Raw genomic sequence first — 20,028 nt, 5'->3', positions numbered from 1 at the left:
AACCAGTTTAGGTCTGCCTTATAGCAGTTTTACTGCTACAGGGCGTCCGTGCGCCTGATTACATATTTATACGTGATCCTAAACACTTGGGTAGGGCCGCCAGCTGATCGCTCCTGCTGTGATTACACATAACAGGAGCAGATCAGTGGGTACCATGGACTCGATGTCCGCCGACACCCACCAATTGTGAAAAAAAGAGACAGAACTGCAATCTACCTGTGTAAACAAGACAGATCGCTGTTCTGATGGGAAGGAAGGGATGTAATTTGTGTCTTTGCAAAGCAGGGAACAAATTTAATATCTTCCTTTAGTAAAAGCACCTCCCACAGTACACATAGACACTGTCTAGGCAAATAGTTAACCCTTTGATCGCCCTTATGTTTACCGCCTTCCCAGCCAGTGCCATTAGTATAGTGACCGTGCATATTTTTAGCACTGATCTCTATATTATGGTCACTGTTCTCCAAAATGTGTCAAAAGTGTCAGTTAGTGTCAGAATAGGCAGCTGCAATATATTAGTAAACCAAAAAAAAGTAGCAGAATACAAATTGGTCTAAATTGATGAAGAACATAGATTTGTTTTCAATTTATTGGATAGGTTTTATAGCAGAAAGTAAAACATATTGTTTTTTTTTTTTCAAAATTGTTGGTGTTTTTTTGTTTATAGCGCAAAAAATAAAAAAATGCAGAGGTGATCAAATACCACCAAAAGAAAGCTATATTTGTGGGAAAAAAGGACATACATTTTATTTGGGCACAGCGTTGCATGACCACATAATTGTCAGCTAAAGTAATGCAGTGCCGTATGACAAAAAATTGCCTGGTCATGAAGGGGGAGTAAATCTTATGGAGGTTAAGTGGTTAGGATAAAAAACATTTTAATAGTAGCTCCCCGCAGCCCACTCTAAATACTTACCTGACCGTAAACTTGACCCAGCCCTGTGAACATCTGCAGTGGCTCTTCCAACTCTCTTTGCTCTCACAGAATTGACTGACAGCAGCAGGAGCAATTCGCTCCTGCTGCTGTCAGTCAAAACATGTGAGCAGGTTGAGCAGGTGAGTCGGGCTGTGTGTCTGAATAGATGGAAACAGCCCAGTTTGGGATTATGCATGCCCGAGTGCCCTCATAGGAAACGGCTTCCTATGGGAGTACTCAGCATGGGGGGGGGGCAAGAGGCCCCCCAAGAAGAGGAGGATTGGGGCTGTTCTGTGCAAAATAATTGCACAGAGCAGGCAAGTATAACTTTTATATTTATAATTTTAATTAAAGCATTTTAAAGCTTTAAAAGCTTAAACATCACTTTAAATTTATGTGAATTGAGCCTAAAGCTGAGAATCTTAACTCAATTAAGTGTGTGAACATTCACTTTAATCCTCAAATTATGTAAAAAGCAAAAGCAAATTCCTGTTTCTTTAAATACCTAATCATGTACAGATTAAATATATCAACAGGGATTTGCTGTTCACACGATTGCATAATTAAAGCAGAGTTTTACACAATCTACTCAGTGAAGATTGCTAGTGCATGTGATAAATCAGTCCTAATCTGTCTTCCTGATACACACTCAACACAGAAAAAGTATGATGCCAATATCATTAAAGCTCCCTGGCCACCTATGCACTGGGATGACAGGTTGCATTTGCACATTTAATTGTGTATTTTAAGAATAGGTAAATAGTCCAAAAGGTATTTTCATCAGTTTGCTATACCCAAGGATGGGTATTTTACCTGATCTTAAATGGGGACAGGACTTTCTGTTCCTCCAGGAAACATGTACAGGTATAGAACAATTCATTGACATGCAAGTGCTATTAGGAAAAGGGGTACTATTTTTTGTCATTCTTCGTCTTAAAAGTTATGACTGATATAAGCCTTCTAGATTTAGTTGATGCCATCATTGATGCCATCTAGCCATGGGTATAACAAACCATATTATAAGATTTGGAATTATTAAGGAGGATAAACACACATATTTGTTTACATCTTAATACTTATACTAGCGATTTAGGCACTAGTGGGCAAGGTCGCATAGAATAGTACAAGACTGTAAAAAACCTGTATATTATCCAAAAATTATAATATCCAAAAATATTTCAATATGTGTGGACAGTTAAACTGTCCACATGTGTTGCAGCTAATCTTTTAGTTTTTTTAGTTCATTTTTTAGTTCACTGTAACAGAATTTTTTAATTTTGTAAGCCTTAATGATACGTGATGACATTCACTATATGACCAAACAAGTTGTTCTCTAGTAAGTAAATGCATTTAAAGTGAGACTTCACTTTTGCTAAGAAAAAAACATTCCCCACCTGGTGAACTCTTTACATTACAAGGATTTTATTAAACTATTTTGCAGACTCTTCTGAGCCTTTATTAAATTCACATGAGCACACTTATGATTGTAATAAGAACAGTGAACAGGGTTGTATCCATAAAGTGTACAGAATGCTTCTAGTTCTGCCATTATGCAAGGAAGGAAATTTTACATTTTTAGAAACTTTGAAAAATCACAGCAACTGCAGTATGAAATAAAAAGGTCATTTTTGATAACATTTAATGATGAAAAGGCTTAATGGCAATGATATATCAACAATTTCAGCAAAAGTGGAGCTTTCCTTTAAAAGCACAGGGCTACACCTGGTGCTGTTTGTGATAATCAGCTAGCAACCAAACTGGCTCTGTAAATGTTGACTCAGGGAGCATAGCTGATCCTAATTGATCTAATCCGGCAAAAATATGCTGAGCAATTTGTCAAACTTCCAAGGGTGGCATTTGGACAAAGCAGTTGCTTTGTCTCAGGTATGCCTGTTATTAAAGTTATCCATTTGATAAGCATTGCTGTATTTTAGAGGCACAATATAAAGGTCATTTGGGTATGAAATTCCTGTTTTCAGGTTAACCTTTTGGCTTTTAAAAAGTTTTAGAATTAAAGCCACGCAGTCATTTTTCTTTCTAAAATGCACCATTCCTCAAGGTCCCATCATACATATACTTCAAAGACTTTTGTGTAAAGAAACAGCACAAGCCTATGTTTGTATCTCATCAATAGTTTCTCTTACAACTAATGTCACTGACTTTGAATTTTACACCTTTAGAAGATTTAATTTTAGTCCTCAGATTAAATTTGATTAATTATTTCTTAATAATTGTTTTTGCATTAGTCCACTGTAGCACTATACATTGGTTGGCTGTGTAGTCTGATCATTGAAAATCGGACCATTAATCTCTTTGACTTGTAACTGCTTCTTCTTGGCTTGAAAGGCTACGGAAACCTCAGGGTGTATAGAATCCATCCTCTGCTCACATTTGAAAGCTGTAAGGAAAGCTGTTCTATAATTGTTGTTCATCCACCCATAAAGGATTGGGTTGGCAAACGTAGAACACATGGCAATCACATGAAATATTGTATAAATGAGTTTGTATTCATTTAAGTCCAAGACTTTGCTGTCAATGTCACTTGCAAGTTGAAAAGCATGGAATGGCAGCCAGCATACAGCAAACACTACTACCACCGTGACCAACATTTTGGTTGTCTTACGTCTTCTTTGGTGATAATGATCATTTCCTCCCCCTGGGCTGACATGGTTCTTCAGTTTAGTCCATATTCTAACATAGGCATATGATATAATAGCTAAAGGTAAAATATACTGAATCAACAACATTGATATGCTGTAAATTGTGCTGTAATTTAGCTGTCCTCCTGGCCACCTTTCTGCGCAAACTTGAATCTGAAAATCTTGTGCTATAACAACAAGGGTATATTCCTTAAAAATGGCCAATGGACTAGCAAGTGCAGCACTACAAGCCCACGTGATGCCAATAATCATAAAGCAAATTTTTGTAGAGATTTTGCTTTCTAGGTGATATACAATGCATCGATGTCTGTCAAGAGCAATCACCATGAGTGTGACAGTAGATACTTGAACAGCAAGACCTTGAGCGTAGGTTACCAAATGGCACAATACAGTTCCAAACTTCCACTCATCCAACAGAGTGTAGACCAATGTGAATGGGAGACATAGCGTGTTCACCATTAAGTCTGCCATAGCCAGGTTGACAATAAAGTAGTTTGTGACAGTACGCATGGTTTTGAACTTAAAAACAACATAGATTACAAGGGCGTTACCTATGACGCCCAACAGAATGATGGAACTGTATGCTAAGATTAAAACTATCTGGACACTGATAAATTTGGTAATGTCAATCAGCTCAGGTTTGGGAGCCATTTCGTTGTAAGGGGTAGTCTGTGCTGGAACGTATAGCCAGGTATGCATTTCCACTTTAACATCCTCTGTACTGTTCTCTTCCTTCTCTAATACAAGCAGTCCACCTTTCATTGTGCAGTCTTCTGCTCTACAAGATTGGAATGTCCTAAAAAAAAAAGAGACATAAAGGTATAAATATAGACAGGCTAAAAGTCACTTTTAAGTGCATTTTCTTCAGCTTAGAATGTAGAGGTTAGATTTTAATATCCTTTCACAATATTGACAGCTGGATAATTAAAATTCTCAAAACACCTTGCATACAACAGAAGTCATGACTGGAGCTAAGGGCATCATTAATCTTGCTCATCATCCGGTCTAAAATATCTTCATTTAACAAAAGCAAACTTGCCACTAAGGACATGGTCATTTACAACCCGAGACTATAATATCCTATAGATTCTATAAATATTTGCACAAAGGCAGGTTGAAATGCAGGGAATCAGAGGTCATTGAGAAAAGAGAGGCACATTACACAGCTGAGGCCAAACAAATATCTAAATAATTTTATTTACATATCATTAAATGATATAAATGAAACCCAGGTAAATTGTATTATGGCGATAATATTATACATCATTAAGCCCTAGAACACCACTGTTATTGTGTCTAACCATTATTTGTTCATATATATGCAATATGAACAAATCATGTATTATATTTATAACTTCCTATATATTCCATGCGCATATACAAACACTGTTATTTGCCAGCTGAGATCAAAGGTGCCAGAACAGACATTAGACTTCTTTGTCTAATTTTATTTTAAAGTAGAATTCTATTCAAACCTCTTTGGTTAAAGTGGGGCAGAGTTTAAACGTCTGTCAGGGTTTTATTGCTGTGTCTCCATTGCACAGATTTTGCTTCACTTCCTATTCTGGTGACAGGCACCTGCAAAAATAACCCAGAAAACAATATACCAAAACAAATTAATACAGTGTGTTACACATTTATAAATCCAAAGTTTATAACACACTGTATTATAACCCACTGTATTATATAAAAGGTATGCTCTTAATGTATATTTGGGAGTCTGGGACCCTTTAGAGAGAATTGCATTCATTTCCTGTCCCAGAAACTGGCACCAGGGAATAAGTTCACTCCAACACGGTTACAAACATAAAAAAGCCTTCAAAATAATAATATACACCCACGCAAACTTAAAAGTGCAAACTGAATGTGAGAAATCGCTTACTAAATATTATCTATCACATAATACCGGGTTATACATCTGAGAATATGCCAGTCATTTGGTGAGTGTATTTCAGTCATTGATTTTAATAAATGAGGACTTTTTAAATACTACACTATGACATCTTCCTGCTGATTTCTGATCCCTATGTGCCTGGGTATCCAGTTGTGGAGGAGTTCCCTACACTGAAAGGATAGTTATCATCCAGTGGTTGTGTGATCCCTGGCAAACGATATTAAGCGCATTTGACTACTATGCAAATAGTGGTCCATCCCTGATGGTAAGGGTCAGTGTGTACAATACTGTTGATGGATGATCTATTATGGCACTGTGATTTGGGATTTGCACCTTTGGACTCCCTACTCTGACTCTTAATTGAGCCACCTATATGGACTTTTCTTGAAGCGCTGTACCTCTATATTTATTATATAAATGTAAAAAACTTGAAAATAGAGCTGCATGTCTTCCAGCTTAAAAAAAGCCAAAGATGTACAAGAAAAATATTTGAAAACTAGACCACGCTCATACAAAACAAATATTACTCAATAAATAATTATTAAAGCAAATGTGTAATAACCACTTGCCCTTTAGTAGATTTACCTCCCTTCATGACCAGGCCATTTTTTGTGATACGGCAATTGTGAGGGCAGGCAATGCTGTACACAAATTAAATGTATGTCCTTTTTTTCCACACAAATAGAGCTTTCTTACTTTTGGTGGTATTTTTTTTTTTTTTTTAAATTAGTTTTTATTAAACTTTTCAGAAATACAAAAAATAGACAGTAACATATGTCTTAAAGGTGAAAGGATCTATAACAGAGCGATATCATTACCAAGTACATACATAACCCAAGTAGGTACACAAGATCATAATGATGTATACAGTCTTATATTCCTATATGCATTGAGAAGTAAGGACACCCTTTTACACACTATAGCTACACCCCTTTCAGCCAACTTATGCTTTCCTTTCAAACTTCCAATAAGAGGAAGGTAAATTTAAACATTAAAAGCTGCAGTAGTGTTTAGAAAAGGAGAAAAGAAACATACAAAAAAAAAAATGGGAATAAGAAAAGGGAAAGAGGGGGAGAGGGGAATGGAGGGATGTTGAAGGTTAGGGGATTTGGGATGGATCAATGGTATTGAAAAAAAAAAAAAAAAAAGAAGGAGAAAGCGGAAATAGATTAGTGGTATTTAGCCCTCCATATGTTCCAAACCTCAACACGTTTCATACCATTTCTTAACCTGTAACATAGTGAAGTTTCATAAATACAATTTGTTTTCACAACAGTGATTACTTCAGAAAGGTTGGGAACTACATTCGTTTTCCACTTCTGAGTTATGAGCGATCTGGCTGCTAGAAGAACATGTGTCACCACCGTTCGGTATTGGGGAGGGTATTTCTCAATACCCAAATTTAACAAGGCCAGCCCCGGTTCAGAGGGAGAGATTATACCCGTGAGGGAAGCTAGCAATCTGAATACACCGTTCCAGAAGCTAGTCAAATGTTTACATGACCAAAGAACGTGTATAAGAGAGCCCACATCCCCACAGCCTCTCCAGCACAGGTTAGAGTTCTCCTTAGAGAATTTAGACATCCTATAAGGGGTGAGGTACCACCTCAAGGATATTTTCTGGTACAGTTCCCAGTGGGTAACGCAGTGAGAAGATTTGTATATAGAGTTAACGGCTTGGTACCATTGTTTTAAGGAGTATGTTTTCCCCAATTCTCCCTCCCACTTTAAATAGGGGGAGGATTTAGTAATTATATTTTTGTGCTGAAGAAGGCCATAGAAAAATGAGACTCCCCTTACTGACTTTTGTGTCTTCGTATAGAACTTCCAGATATCATCCCTCATGTAAATTCGGCATGAGGGCAATGAGCGTAAAAAATGTGATATCTGACCATATTTATACAACTCATCGAGTTCTAAACCATATTCAGTTTTCAATACAGTGAACTTTTTGATTTGTTCGCCACATAATAAATCAGAGATAATAGTGATACCTCTGGTTTTCCATCTGTGGAGAGCAAGATCAGGTATTGCTTTGGAAAGTAAGTCAATATCTATGGGAACCTCAACCATTCCTCCCTCCCCTTGTTCACAACGTCCAAGTTCTCTCCATGCCCAAAGAGACGTCTGAATCGTCAAGGGTAGATGTCGTATATGAAAAGGTCTCAACCGGTCAAGCCAAAGCAGAGAAAGAAGGTCACCTGTCGGGGACATGGATTGTTCGATGTCTTTCCAGGGGGGAGAGGTCTGTTCATTAAACCAAGTACTGAGTTGGGTAAGAACGACTGCCTTGAAATAGTCTTGTAACTCCACGAAGCCCATGCCACCTACTTTTCTATGTTTTATTAACAACTTTTTAGAGCATCTGGGCTTCTTCTTTTGCCATATGTAGTTGTTCAGGAGGGAATTAAGTAGTTTAAGGTGGGTGGGTTTGATAGGAACTGGTAGTGTACGGAACACATAAAGAACTTGTGGGAGCAATAGCATTTTAAAAGAGGCCAGGCGTCCTGACCACGTTAGTTCTGTTTTAGATATACGTTTGGTTTCGACGGTTAATTTTTGGAGTAGCGAGGTGTAGTTGATATCAGCTAATCTGTTGGGGTCGGCTGTAATCTGCAGGCCCAGGTAAGTTATACTATCTTCCTTCCAGGAATAGGGAAAAGACTTTTGTAAGCTAAGCTTCAACTGCAGCGGAATATCCAAGGGGAGAATGAGAGATTTAGTATCATTAACTTTATAGTAGGAGACACTACTAAATTCATCCAATATATACTGAGCATATTTTAATGAAAGAGATGGGGCTGTGAGAAATAGAATAATATCGTCAGCGAATAGATTAATTTTATGATTTTTGTCTCCGAAGGTAAAACCTTGGATATCTGGGTGGGATCTAATTTTCTGAGCTAGGGGTTCTATTAGTAAGTTGAAAATGGAGGGGGACAGAGGGCAACCCTGTCGTGTACCGTTCGTTATATTAAAAGGGCGTGAAAGAATACTAGAAGTATATACCCTCGCGGAGGGGGAGGAATATAGGGCTAATATTGCGGATAAGATAGGGCCTTCAAATCCAAATCTGCAAAGGGCAGATCTCATATATCTCCAATGAATCCTGTCGAACGCCTTCTCCGCATCCAAAGAGAGGAGCAGAGAAGGCGTCCGACAGGCCCTCGCATGGCACACGACGTCCACCACCCGTCTCGTCGCATCCGAAGCTTGTCGGCCCAGCGTAAATCCCGCTTGGTCTGGATTTATAAGCGTCGGTAATATGGGGAGTAGTCTCTGGGCCAGCAGTTTAGCATATATTTTTACATCTGTATTTAGAAGTGAGATGGGGCGGAAATTGGCTGGAGTGTCTGGTGTTTTTCCTGGTTTAGGTATCGTGACAACATATGCGGCTAGCATTTCCGAGGGAAATGAGGAGGTGGCAGCTGCTTGTGAATAGATTGTTTGTAACGTTGGGGCCAAGAGATCGCCAAATTTTGAGTAGTATTCACTTGGAAGGCCATCAGGGCCAGGGGATTTACCCGTCGGTAATGAGCTAATAATTTTTTGTATTTCTGCCTGTGAGAATGGGGCATTCAATGTGGAAAGTTGTTCCTCAGAGAGTTTAGGAAGTGAAATGCTCTCCAAAAAAGCTTGGATACCTGCTTCCGTAGGTTGCGTAGTGGAGGGGTCAGATGTAAGGTTATAGAGTGAAGAGTAGTATTGGGCGAAGGAATTGGCAATATCTTTAGGGTTAAATAATTTGCTTTTGTCCGAGGAATTAATTAGGTAGGGGATAGTAGTTCGAGATCGTTGGGCTTTCAAACGCTGGGCTAAGTGTTTACCCGCTCTGTTCCCTGCCGAGTAGTGTGTTAATTTAAGGTAATGGACATATTTATTATGGTCTTCTAGGAGCAACAGTCTAAGTTCGGAGCGTAGGTTGTTTAATTTATGCGCCTTCGCAGGGGAGGGATCTGTCTTGTTCTGATTGTCTAGCGAGTCAATGTCTTTCAGGAGACTGTCTATTCTGGTGGACCTCTGTTTTTTAAGTCTTACACCGGCCTGTAGTAGAATGCCTCGTATAAAAGCCTTGTGTGCACACCATAAAACCATAGGGTCTTCAACAGAACCAGTGTTAGTAACAAAAAATTCTTTTAGACTTTTGGATACTTCTGATACCTGTGTAGGAGATCCGAACACGCCAGCACTCGCTCTCCAAACCCCAGACACATTATGAGCGTTCCCCTCCGCCACCTCTATCGAAACCGGAGCGTGGTCGGACCAAGAGATGCCATGGATGGCGGAGGAGGACACTCCCTGTAATAGGAATCTATCTACAAGAATCATGTCAATTCTGGAATACGAATTGTGTCTGGAGGAGTAAAACGAATAGTCCCTCTCATTAGAGTGCTGGCATCTCCAGACATCGTAGAGCCCCTCCTCCAACAACAAACGTTGCAAGGAAGGAAGAGGTCTACGAGACCTGGTGGTAGTATCCATATGATAATCAACCGTTAAATTAAAGTCTCCACACAATACTAGAGCTCCTTGACGTACTTCGTTGATTTTAACGAGCAGTCTCTTGAGGAATCGTAGCTGGTGTGTGTTGGGAGCATAAAGGTTTACAATAGTATAAGTCTTATTGTTAAGAGAGCCCACCAAAATTATATATCTGCCCTCAGGATCTGTTATTGTGAGGCTACATGAAAAGACAATCGAGTTCCGAATAGCAATCACAACCCCCTTGCGTTTTTGTGAAGCAGATGCGCAAAAAACATGAGAAAAGTTCTTATTGTGGAAAGGCAGTGGATCACTGGCCAGGAAGTGCGATTCCTGTATACAGATAACATCAGCACGTAGTCTCTGCGCTTCCTTCCATACCGATGCGCGCTTTGCTGGGTGATTTAACCCATGGACGTTAAAGGAGATTATATTAAGCATCGGTGATATAAATAAATGATGAGTAGAATGATCCCCAAATCACCTTTGAAAATAGGCTCCAAATCAGTCGAACTGCACATTCCAAGGTGACCAGGATTGAACACCACAGAGTCCATCCCAAGAGGTTAGGGGGTAGGATCCAGGGATAAAACGAAACATAGAAAAGGGAAAAGAAAAAAACGAAGAAAAAACAGTACAGAGGAGGATAGAGCAAGAGTTCCAAAACTTTGGCGTTAGCCATACAGGTAAAAAAAAAACGATCCGACTTGGAATCAGTAGGCAGCAATTCTGCCCGTCGTAAAGTTAGGGGGAAGAGTGAACGTTCGTACCGTTCCGCACGTATACCGAGAGATTCGTGCGAGCGAATATTTGATGGCAATCAGAATATCCGGGAACCTAGTTGTTGCGATTCGAAGCTTTTTTCTTACGAGCCACTACTTGCCAGGAGTCTTGAGACGGAACCTTCGACAGATGCACTGGAGTAGCGTCCTCAGGAGAGGGGAGAATGTTCCACAGCTTTAGTAAGTCCAGGCCATCTTCCAGACTGTTGATCGTCGTTGTTTGGCCTTCTCTGGTAATGGATAGTTTGCAAGGAAATCCCCATCTATAAAGAATGTTGTGATTCCGAAGGGCTTTTGTGATAGGCAGAAGTGCCTTCCTCCGTTGCATCGTATGCTGTGAGAGATCTGCAAAAACCTGAAGGTTAGCATAGCGTTCCGGTGGCTGTTTGTTGGTTCGGAAAGCTGAAGTAAATTTTTCCTTAACCTGGAAAAAGTGGACTCTCATCAGCACATCTCTCGGAATATTATCCGGGAGATGCGCAGGCTTCGGAAGACGATGTATTCTGTCGATCGCAAGATCCGATACCGGCAATTCTGGCAAGAAGGCCCCCAACAGCTCCTGAGCATACTGGAGAAGTTGCGCCGGTACGACCAACTCCGGGACGCCTCTTAGCTTGAGATTGTTTCGCCTGGATCTATCTTCTAAATCCGCGATTTTTGCTCTTAGCCAGGCCACCTCCTCCGTTTGATCGTTCTGGGCATCTACTACTGAGTTAATAGCAGTTGCGAATTCGCCCATTTTGTGCTCCACATGGTCGACTCTGATGCCCATAGCATTAATGTCCGACTTAAATCCCCTCATGCAATCCATCATGTCACCATGTAGGGTGCTTCGTAGCGAGACCAGCATGTCTCTCAAAGTTGTGTCGGATACCGGTTGGTTAGACGCGGGGAACATGTCTATAGTATCCGATAATTCCCTAGTGTCCTCCATCTGGTCACCCTCACCACTGACCTGCTCCGCACTGGGATTCTCTGACATCCTCGGTTTGGATTTTGCCGGACTGCGGGAGAGTGGAGTAGACATCCCCGGAGAACCATGGGGTGATCCTTTGTGGAGGTCCGGACTCGGGGCCTCCGATCCGGAGCCGCTGGATGCCGAAGGCGAGGCGCCGTCAGCGCCATCTTGGAGTAGGCCTCGAGGGTTCCGCGGGAAGAAATGTGGTAATTTCTTCAGTTGCGGTAAGTTTTTGCGTTTGCGAGTCATCTTGGCGGTATGAGGTGGAGATAAGTCGTCTAATGAAGTCAGTAGGAAACTTCAAAAGTACCCGGATAGTGAGTATTCCTCTCGGTATTACGGAGCTACCGTCTCATGCGTCCATACAGTCGCGCGGTAGCCACGCCCCCCACTTTTGGTGGTATTTGATCACCTCCTGGGTTTTTTATTTTTTGCACTATAAACAGAAAAAGACTGCCATTTTTGAAAAAAAATAAATAATAATAATAATATGTTTTACATTCTGCTATAAAACCTATCCAAATAAAAAAAAAACTTTTTTAAATCAAATTTCTTCATAAATCAAGGCCAATATATATTTTGCTAAATATTTTTGTTAAAAAAAAATCTCAATAAGCGGATATGGGTATGGGATATACAGTGCCTTGCAAAAGTGTTCACCCCCTTGGCTTTTTACCTATTTTGTTACATTACAGCACTTAGTTCAACGTTTTTTTAATCTGAATTATATGTGATGGATCAGAACACAATAGCCTAAGTTGGTGAAGTAAAATTAGAAAAATATATACATAAAACTATTTTTAAGAAATAAAAAACTGATAATTGGCATGTGCGTATGTATTCACCCCCTTTGTTATGAAGCCCATAAAAAATCTCTGGTGCAACCAATTACTTTCAGAAGTCACATAATTAGTAAAATTATGTCCACCTGTGTGCAATCTAAGTGTCAGATGATCTGTCATTACATATACACACCTTTTTGAAAGACCCCAGAGGCTGCAACACCTAAGCAAGAGGCACCACTAACCAGAAAATGTCATGAAGACCAAGTAAGGGACAATGTTGTTGAGAAGAACAAGTCAGAGTTAGGTTATAAAAAAAAATCCAAATTTTTAATGATCCCTAGGAGCGCCATCAAATCTGCCATAACCAAATGGAAGGGAACATGACACAATAGCAAACCTGCCAAGAGACAGCCGCACACCAAAACTCACGGATCGGGCAAGGAAGGCATTAATCAGAGAGGCAGCACAGAGCCATAAGGTAACCCTGGAGGAGCTCCAGAGTTCCACAGCAGAGACTGGAGTATCTGTACATAGGACGACAATAAGCCGTACGCTCCATAGAGTTGGGCTTTATGGCAGAGTGGCCAGAAGAAAGCCATTACTTTCAGTAAAAAACAAAATGGCATGTTTTGAGTTTGCAAAAAGGCATGTGGGAGACTCCCAAAATGTATGGAGGAAGGTGCTCTGGTCTGATGAGACTAAAATGTAACTTTGTGGCCATCAAAGAAAATGCTATGTCTGGCGTAAACCCAACACATCACATCACCCAAAGAACACCATCCCCACCGTGAAACATGGCGGTGGCAGCATCATGCTGTGGGGATGTTTATCAGCAGTCGGGACTGGGAAACTGGTCAGAGTTGAGGGAAAGATGGATGGAGCTAAATACAGGGATATTCTTGCACCCTTAGAAATCCTGAAGGCAGTGATTGGTTTTCGGGGTGCCGTACGCGGCTAGACTCCCAAAAAGTCCCACATATGTGGTATCCCCGTACTCAGGAGAAGCAGCAGAATATATTTTGGGGTGCAATTCCACAAATAAACTATGGCATGTATGAGCAATATATCATTTAGTGACAACTTTTTGTAAACTTTTTTTTTTTTGTGTCATTATTCAATCACTTGGGACAAAAAAAAATATTCAATGGGCTCAACATGCCCCTCAGCAATTTTCTTGGGGTGTCTACTTTCCAAAATGGGGTCATTTGGGGGGGGGGTTTGTACTGCCCTGCCATTTTAGCACCTCAAGAAATCAGATAGGCAGTCATAAATTAAAAGCTGTGTAAACTCCAGAAAATGTACTCTAGTTTGTAGACGCTATAACTTTTGCGCAAACCAATAAATATACGCTTATTGACATTTTTTTTACTAAAGACATGTGGCTGAATACATTTTGCCCTAAATGCATGACTAAAATTGAGTTTATTCGATTTTTCTTATAACAAAAATTAGAAAATATCTTTTTTTCTCGAAATTTCCGGTCTTTTTCCATTTATATCGCAAAAATTTAAAATCGCAGAGGCAATCAAATATTGCATAAATTGCATGACCGCGCAATTACCAGTTAAAGCAGTGCAGTGCGAAATTGTAAAAAGACCTCTGGTCCTTAGGCTGACAATTGGTCCGGGGCTGAAGTGGTTAAAATGTGCTCAGGCATGAAATGAAAACTGTGCTCCAATGTTCTGGAAGGCCGGAGGGACACGCGGAAGCACAAGTGGAGAGCAAACCGCTTCTTTGAGGCACAGGAACACTTTAATGGTGATGGTTGCCTTCAGCTGTCCATATGTTCAGGATCTCGTTGGTGGACCAAGTATATGATATCTGTTTGTGGAAACACCTGCTGGAGATACCCTAAGTGACTTAGGTCATGTGTTTCTGGGGAGTTGGTGTGTTTATACCTGGGAAAAGGGGGAGAGTACTGTTTTTTTTCCTGGTTGTCACCCTTCTTTTTTAACACTTTTTTCATCACTTCTGGATTTATGCATTTGCACTGAGCACTTTATTTGAACTGTATTTTTTTTTTTTTTACTTTATTACACATTTGCTTTATAAATTATATATTGAGTCATATTTGTTTTGTATGAGCGTGGTCTAGTCTTCAAATTTTCGTGTACATAAAAAAAAAAAAAAGCCTTGTAGTAGTCCTAGCCTGCCCTCAGTTTAAAAACAAAACAAAAAAAACTTAGTTTTTACGTGATTAAAATTAATGAAATTATTAAAGCTAACTGATTGACCTGCATTCCTAATAAACAATGGAACTCCATTTTGGAACAGTCACACATGAACAACAAAATATTAATTGAAAGTGTATGGTTGCTATGTAACCCATCTAAGCAAATGACTCAGCCTCTTCTTTCCTTGCTTAAAAGCTAGGTGTACACTGCTGCTATTGTATATTTAAAGAATATTTGCTTAAAGGCTATGGAAAACTGTATCTGTGAATGATTCATATTGTGTTGGGTGTATGAAATGCCCTGCACAGTATACAGTGTATGTCTTGTAAATATGTAGAATTGCATCTTCCTACTGAACCAGGACACCTTTGATCTTACATTTGATGATATCTAGTGAGAGGAATCAGTAAAACATCCTATGTTCATTACCTCCACGATGATACATTTATATTAACACTTACACATTATCTGTACCACTTTTCACTATTATACGTGCAGAAAAAAAATCTACCACTATTCACTGTTTTACCTGCATTTAAAAAATATATATATATATGTACCACAATTTACCATAAACAGTGAAACTACAATTTCAGTAGATCAGATGATTTGACATAAATATACTAAAATCTCAAAGTCCTGCATGATTATCAATTGTTTATGATACACTGAGCCTTAACAAATTGAATATCTTCCAGTTACGGTTTAGATCTACTTTAAAATTGTTCTAAAGATAAAACATTTTTATCTTAATGCATTCCCTGCGTTAAGGTAAAAAATGTTTTTTACATTCCACTTGCTGTGCCCACCCCCAAATTAACAGCTTAAGCCCTGGACCATTTGGCTGGCCAAAGACCAGACCCCTTTTTGCGATTTGACACTGTGTCGCTTTAACTCACAATTGCGCAGTCGTGTGACATGTCTCCCAAACAAAATTGACGTGCTTTTTTTTCCCTACAATTACAGCTTTCTTTTGGTGGTATTTGATCACCTCTGCAGTTTTTATTTTTTGAGCTATAAACAAAAAAAGAGCGACAATTTTGAAAAAAACGCATTCTTTTTTACTTTTTGCTATAATAAATACCCCCCAAAAATATATAAAAAGATTTTTTTTCCTCAATTTAGGCCGATATGTATTCTTCTACATATTTTTGGTTAAAAAAATGGCAATAATCGTTTATTGATTGGTTCATGCAAAGGTTATAGCATCTACAAAATAGGGGATAGTTTTATCGCATTTTTATTAATAATTTTTTTTTTACTAGTAATGGCGGTGATCAGCGATTTTTATTGTGACTGCTACATTATGGTGGACACGTCGGCAATTTTGACAAATTTTTGGGACCATTGGCATCAATACAGCGATCAGTGCGATTAAAATTGCGTTGATTACTGTAAAAGTGTCACTGGCAGTGAAGGGATTAACACAAGGGGGCAGTGAAAGGGTTAATGTGTGTCCTAGTATGTGTTCTAACTGAAGAGGGGATGGGATTGTGCAGGGAAACTAACAGATCACTGTTCATACTCTATATGAACAGATGATCTGTCAGTTCACTCCTCAGAGAACCGGAAACTGCGTGTTTACACACACAGCTCCCGGTTCTCCATATACCCAGGGTCGGCCTGACAACTCATGGGGCTCCCGTGCAATAGGAGTTTATGGGGCCCCCGGGCAATAAGAGAAGATTATGGGGCCCCTAGGCAATAGGAGATTATGGGGCCCCCAGGCAATATGAGATTATGGGGACCCCAGGCAATAGATTATGGGGCCACACAGTATACACACCCATACAGTATACACACACAGACACACAATATACGCACACAGTATAAACACACAGAATACACCTACACACACTGAAAATGTACTGGAGAGGCAGGGCAGCTATAATCCTGGGATTTTTAAAAAAACACAGATTTTTACATACTGTCCCTGGTTTTGTTGAGGCTGGCAACCCTGATGGAGGTCCTCGACCCTCGAATGGTCAGTCCGCCCCTGCATGTGCCCCAAGCGATCACGGGAGGCCAGCGGTGATCGAGACTGCCGGGTACTTGCATCAGCTTGGGGAGCGAGCGGGGGGCATGACGGCGATTCGTGCAGCCAAGCCATCTTGCTACAGTACAACTGCGGCGGCTGGTCGGCTAGCGGTTAATCACCTACCTGAGTCCTGTATCAATCTAGCACTGTGCCTGTCTGCAGTTCTTCTCCCCTGTCTTTCACTTCCCACAAGGGCTGCCAGTCAAATCCTGTGAGCAAAGACGGGGGGTGGGGGCAAGCCAGGCTATGTGTGTTTCTTTGGACACAAATAACCCAACTCGAGAGCAAGACTGCACATTTGCCCCCATAGCCTAGTTTTCTATAGGGGCAGACACAGAAGAGGAAGAGTGGAGAACACCAGTTGAGGAGGGCAGTTCTGTGCAATACCATTGAATAGAGCAGGTGACTATACACTTAATCATTATTTTAATATAAACAAATTTAGCCTTTAAAAACCTCTTGATAACATCACCCAATTAAAAAATGCAGAAATGCTGAGATAATGGACATTTGCTTTCTTGAAACAAATGGAAAGTACATCATAGCTCCCAACTGTCCCTGATTTTGAGGGACCGTCCCTGATTTGGAACAAAGTCCCTCTGTCCCACTTTCCTCTTCATCTGTCCTTCATTTTGGTCTGATCTATATAGTTGTATATAAAATGTGTTTTATTTTTCAAAAAGTATTTCACAGTGCTAAACCTTTCATCCATTTTTTTTTTAATTACTGCATTTGTAAATTTCAAAAGCCAGTATAAAGGAAAAGTAATGGTAAAAAAAAAAAAAACACTTGTGGGTTTAACTAATCATTTTTTTGTATAATTTTCTTTTAAGGGAGTGTGGCAGGTGTGTGTCCCTAAGTCTACATACTTTTACTAATAAGTGTCCCTCATTCCCATCTCAAACAGTTGGGAGGTATGGTATACGAGCACATGAATTGAATGCTAATACAACAGCCTATGGTTGGGGAAGACTCACACAGATAGCTTGTATTTTTCTTGATTCTTCTTCCCTTAGAATATGTCTAGCTTAACATATTTGTGGCCTTTAATATTAGGAACCTAATTTTTATTGAGCCAGATCAACGTCAGACATGCCACTTGAAGCAATGGCATATAGGCAATTTCTCTGTGTCAGACTACCAAATAAACTGGAATCATGCACTTGCTGACAGCTCAAGTTCATAATTGAGATAAGCTCTTCGATGTTATCTAAATGTGTTCTTTATTTTATAATGGCATACAGTGTATTCTTCAGATCATATCTTACTGATTAAGCTGGAACGCTCTATTTCTCTTTTTTTCACTCTCTTTTTGTTAAATAAAATGATGGGAATATTATCTTCACAGCTTATCTGCTCCAGAAGTTACACATTGCCATTTCCACTCCTCAGACATTTCCCCTCCAATCTACCCACCCAGGTGCTGTTCTTGCCTCTTTACCAATTATTGTAAGATGTTTGTTTCGAGGTTGACAGTGGAATCATTTACCTTGTATATTTTGTGTTCAGTTGTATCTATTTCCACCTATTGATGTCCTCTTTCTTGTGCTCATTACAGAACATTTTTCATCAGCTTAATGTACATTGTTTAACTGCTTCCCGTTCGGCCAATAGACAAATGACAACCGAGTGGGAGCTTTGCCATCCTGGGTGGACATCGCATGACGTAGTACGCTCTTCCAGTCACGGGCCACACTGCGGCACAATATGCCACCCACTGTGTTCACTGGACCCATTGGATGACAGATCATTGTACCTGGCTGGCCGTGGTACCATGTGATTGCTGTGACCAATTACAACGATCACATGACATTTGTACACAATGAATGGTGTACAATGAACTTATTCATCGTGTACTATTGTGTTTAAACTCTGTGATTGGTCACAGTGATTACATGTACAGACAGGGCCAATCACAGTGCACCTGTACCATGTGATAGCTGTGGCCAATCACAGCTTTCACAATAGTACACAATGAATGAATAGATGCCATTCATAAAAATGAATTGCTTATAACAATGGTCATCACTGTTATAAGCAATCACCATGTAAAACAAATCCTGATTACTTCCCGAGAGTACACAGTGTCACTGTTGTAACACTATACTGCTCTGGTCACAGTATGTAAAAAAAAAAAAATGGTAAAAGAAAAATGTAAAAAATTATAATTTTTTTCTTTTTACATACTATCACCAATCAGCGTCCCTGATCTCTGCCACACCAATCATACAATGATGCTGTACTGCTCTGGTGACAGCATGTAAAAAAAAGATTTGTGCAAAAAAAAAAAAAAAAGTATGTAATTTCTTATTTTCGCCTTTGATTCCCCAATCCACACACTTAATATGGATGGAGGAATCACTTTGCCTGCCCATACATGGATTAAAATTCAGCCGATCCCTGCTAAACTGGCTACATTTTAATCCAAGTATGATTGGCTTAACATATATAGAATAATGTACAATACTATTTTCCAGAAAGGTTATTGCTACAGTGGGTGACCATGTCTCTGCATGTGTGAAGTCTATAGCAGAAGAGAAATGTAACAGACCTCAGCTTGTAGATTAAGCGTGTCCGAGGGGACTGTATCAAATGCTTTTGAAAAATCCAGATACACCACCTCTACCGGCCTACCTTTGTAAGCAGCTCACTTCCTCATAGAATGTTAATAGTTTGGTTTGGCAAGAAGGACCTTTCGTAAACCCATGCTGGTTACTACTAATAATACTGTTTTCATATTACTGCATTTGACATGGACACTTCATATTAGCTGTTCAGTGGTGGGATCCTCTTAGGATCCAGGAAAGGCGTGAAGTCAACACAACTGTCAGACGGGCCAGTGCAGGCAAATCTGCAGCAGCTGGATTAGTTGTTCCCCACCTAGAAAGAGTGCTAGTGAGTTAACCAGGTGGCAGGTTTAAGTGAGCATATCTTGGTATACACAGTAAGGGCTCCTTCACACCAGGTGTGGTGGCATTGCTCTGGGCAGCCTTGCCCACACACAGTCCGGACACAAGGAAAGAGAAAACGCCTTGTTTCCTATCAGGCCAGCTCACACCACTGCATTGACAGTGTAATAGCCCTGTGTAGAGTCACAAAAGCAAAGATATTGTGAGGTACACTACTAACCTTTGGGCAATGATTGATGTTTCCATGGTTTAGATACAGGTTTGCTTTAACCAAGCCCATCTTTCATCTTTTTGTAGTGTTTCTAACTGAAATTACATTGATTCCCTTTACTCATATGTTGAGTTTCTGGACATGCTTGGTACATTGCAGTAGAATGAATAATTTATTTTCATTGACTTGATTTTCCATAGATTTTCCATAGAAGTCAAGG

At 39.8% G+C, this 20,028-nt stretch overlaps 1 protein-coding gene across 2 annotated transcripts in view; it reads right to left on the bottom strand.

The window, feature by feature from the left end:
* Positions 1–2,747: 2,747 nt before the first annotated feature.
* Positions 2,748–20,028, bottom strand: part of NPY2R (neuropeptide Y receptor Y2) — a 126,356-nt gene continuing 109,075 nt past the window's right edge. Inside the window, exons 1-2 of one of the 2 annotated variants that reach the window (XM_077477087.1) lie at positions 5,052–5,154; positions 2,748–4,372 (exon numbers count right to left, since the gene is read on the bottom strand). In XM_077477087.1, the coding sequence (XP_077333213.1) occupies positions 3,175–4,338 (1,164 nt within the window). In that variant the 5' untranslated portion in view covers positions 4,339–4,372; positions 5,052–5,154 and the 3' untranslated portion in view covers positions 2,748–3,174. Of the gene's footprint in view, positions 4,373–5,051; positions 5,155–20,028 lie in introns of those variants that run through there. The other variant, XM_077477085.1, reaches the window with a different exon arrangement.

This window comes from Lithobates pipiens, unplaced genomic scaffold (genome assembly GCF_037356315.1).
Source record: "Lithobates pipiens isolate NorthernLeopardFrog02 unplaced genomic scaffold, aLitPip1_a1.2 Scaffold_13, whole genome shotgun sequence".
Lineage (NCBI taxonomy): Eukaryota > Metazoa > Chordata > Amphibia > Anura > Ranidae > Lithobates > Lithobates pipiens.
Note: the sequence above shows the minus strand (reverse complement) of the source record. Positions and strands in the feature narration are given on the sequence as shown.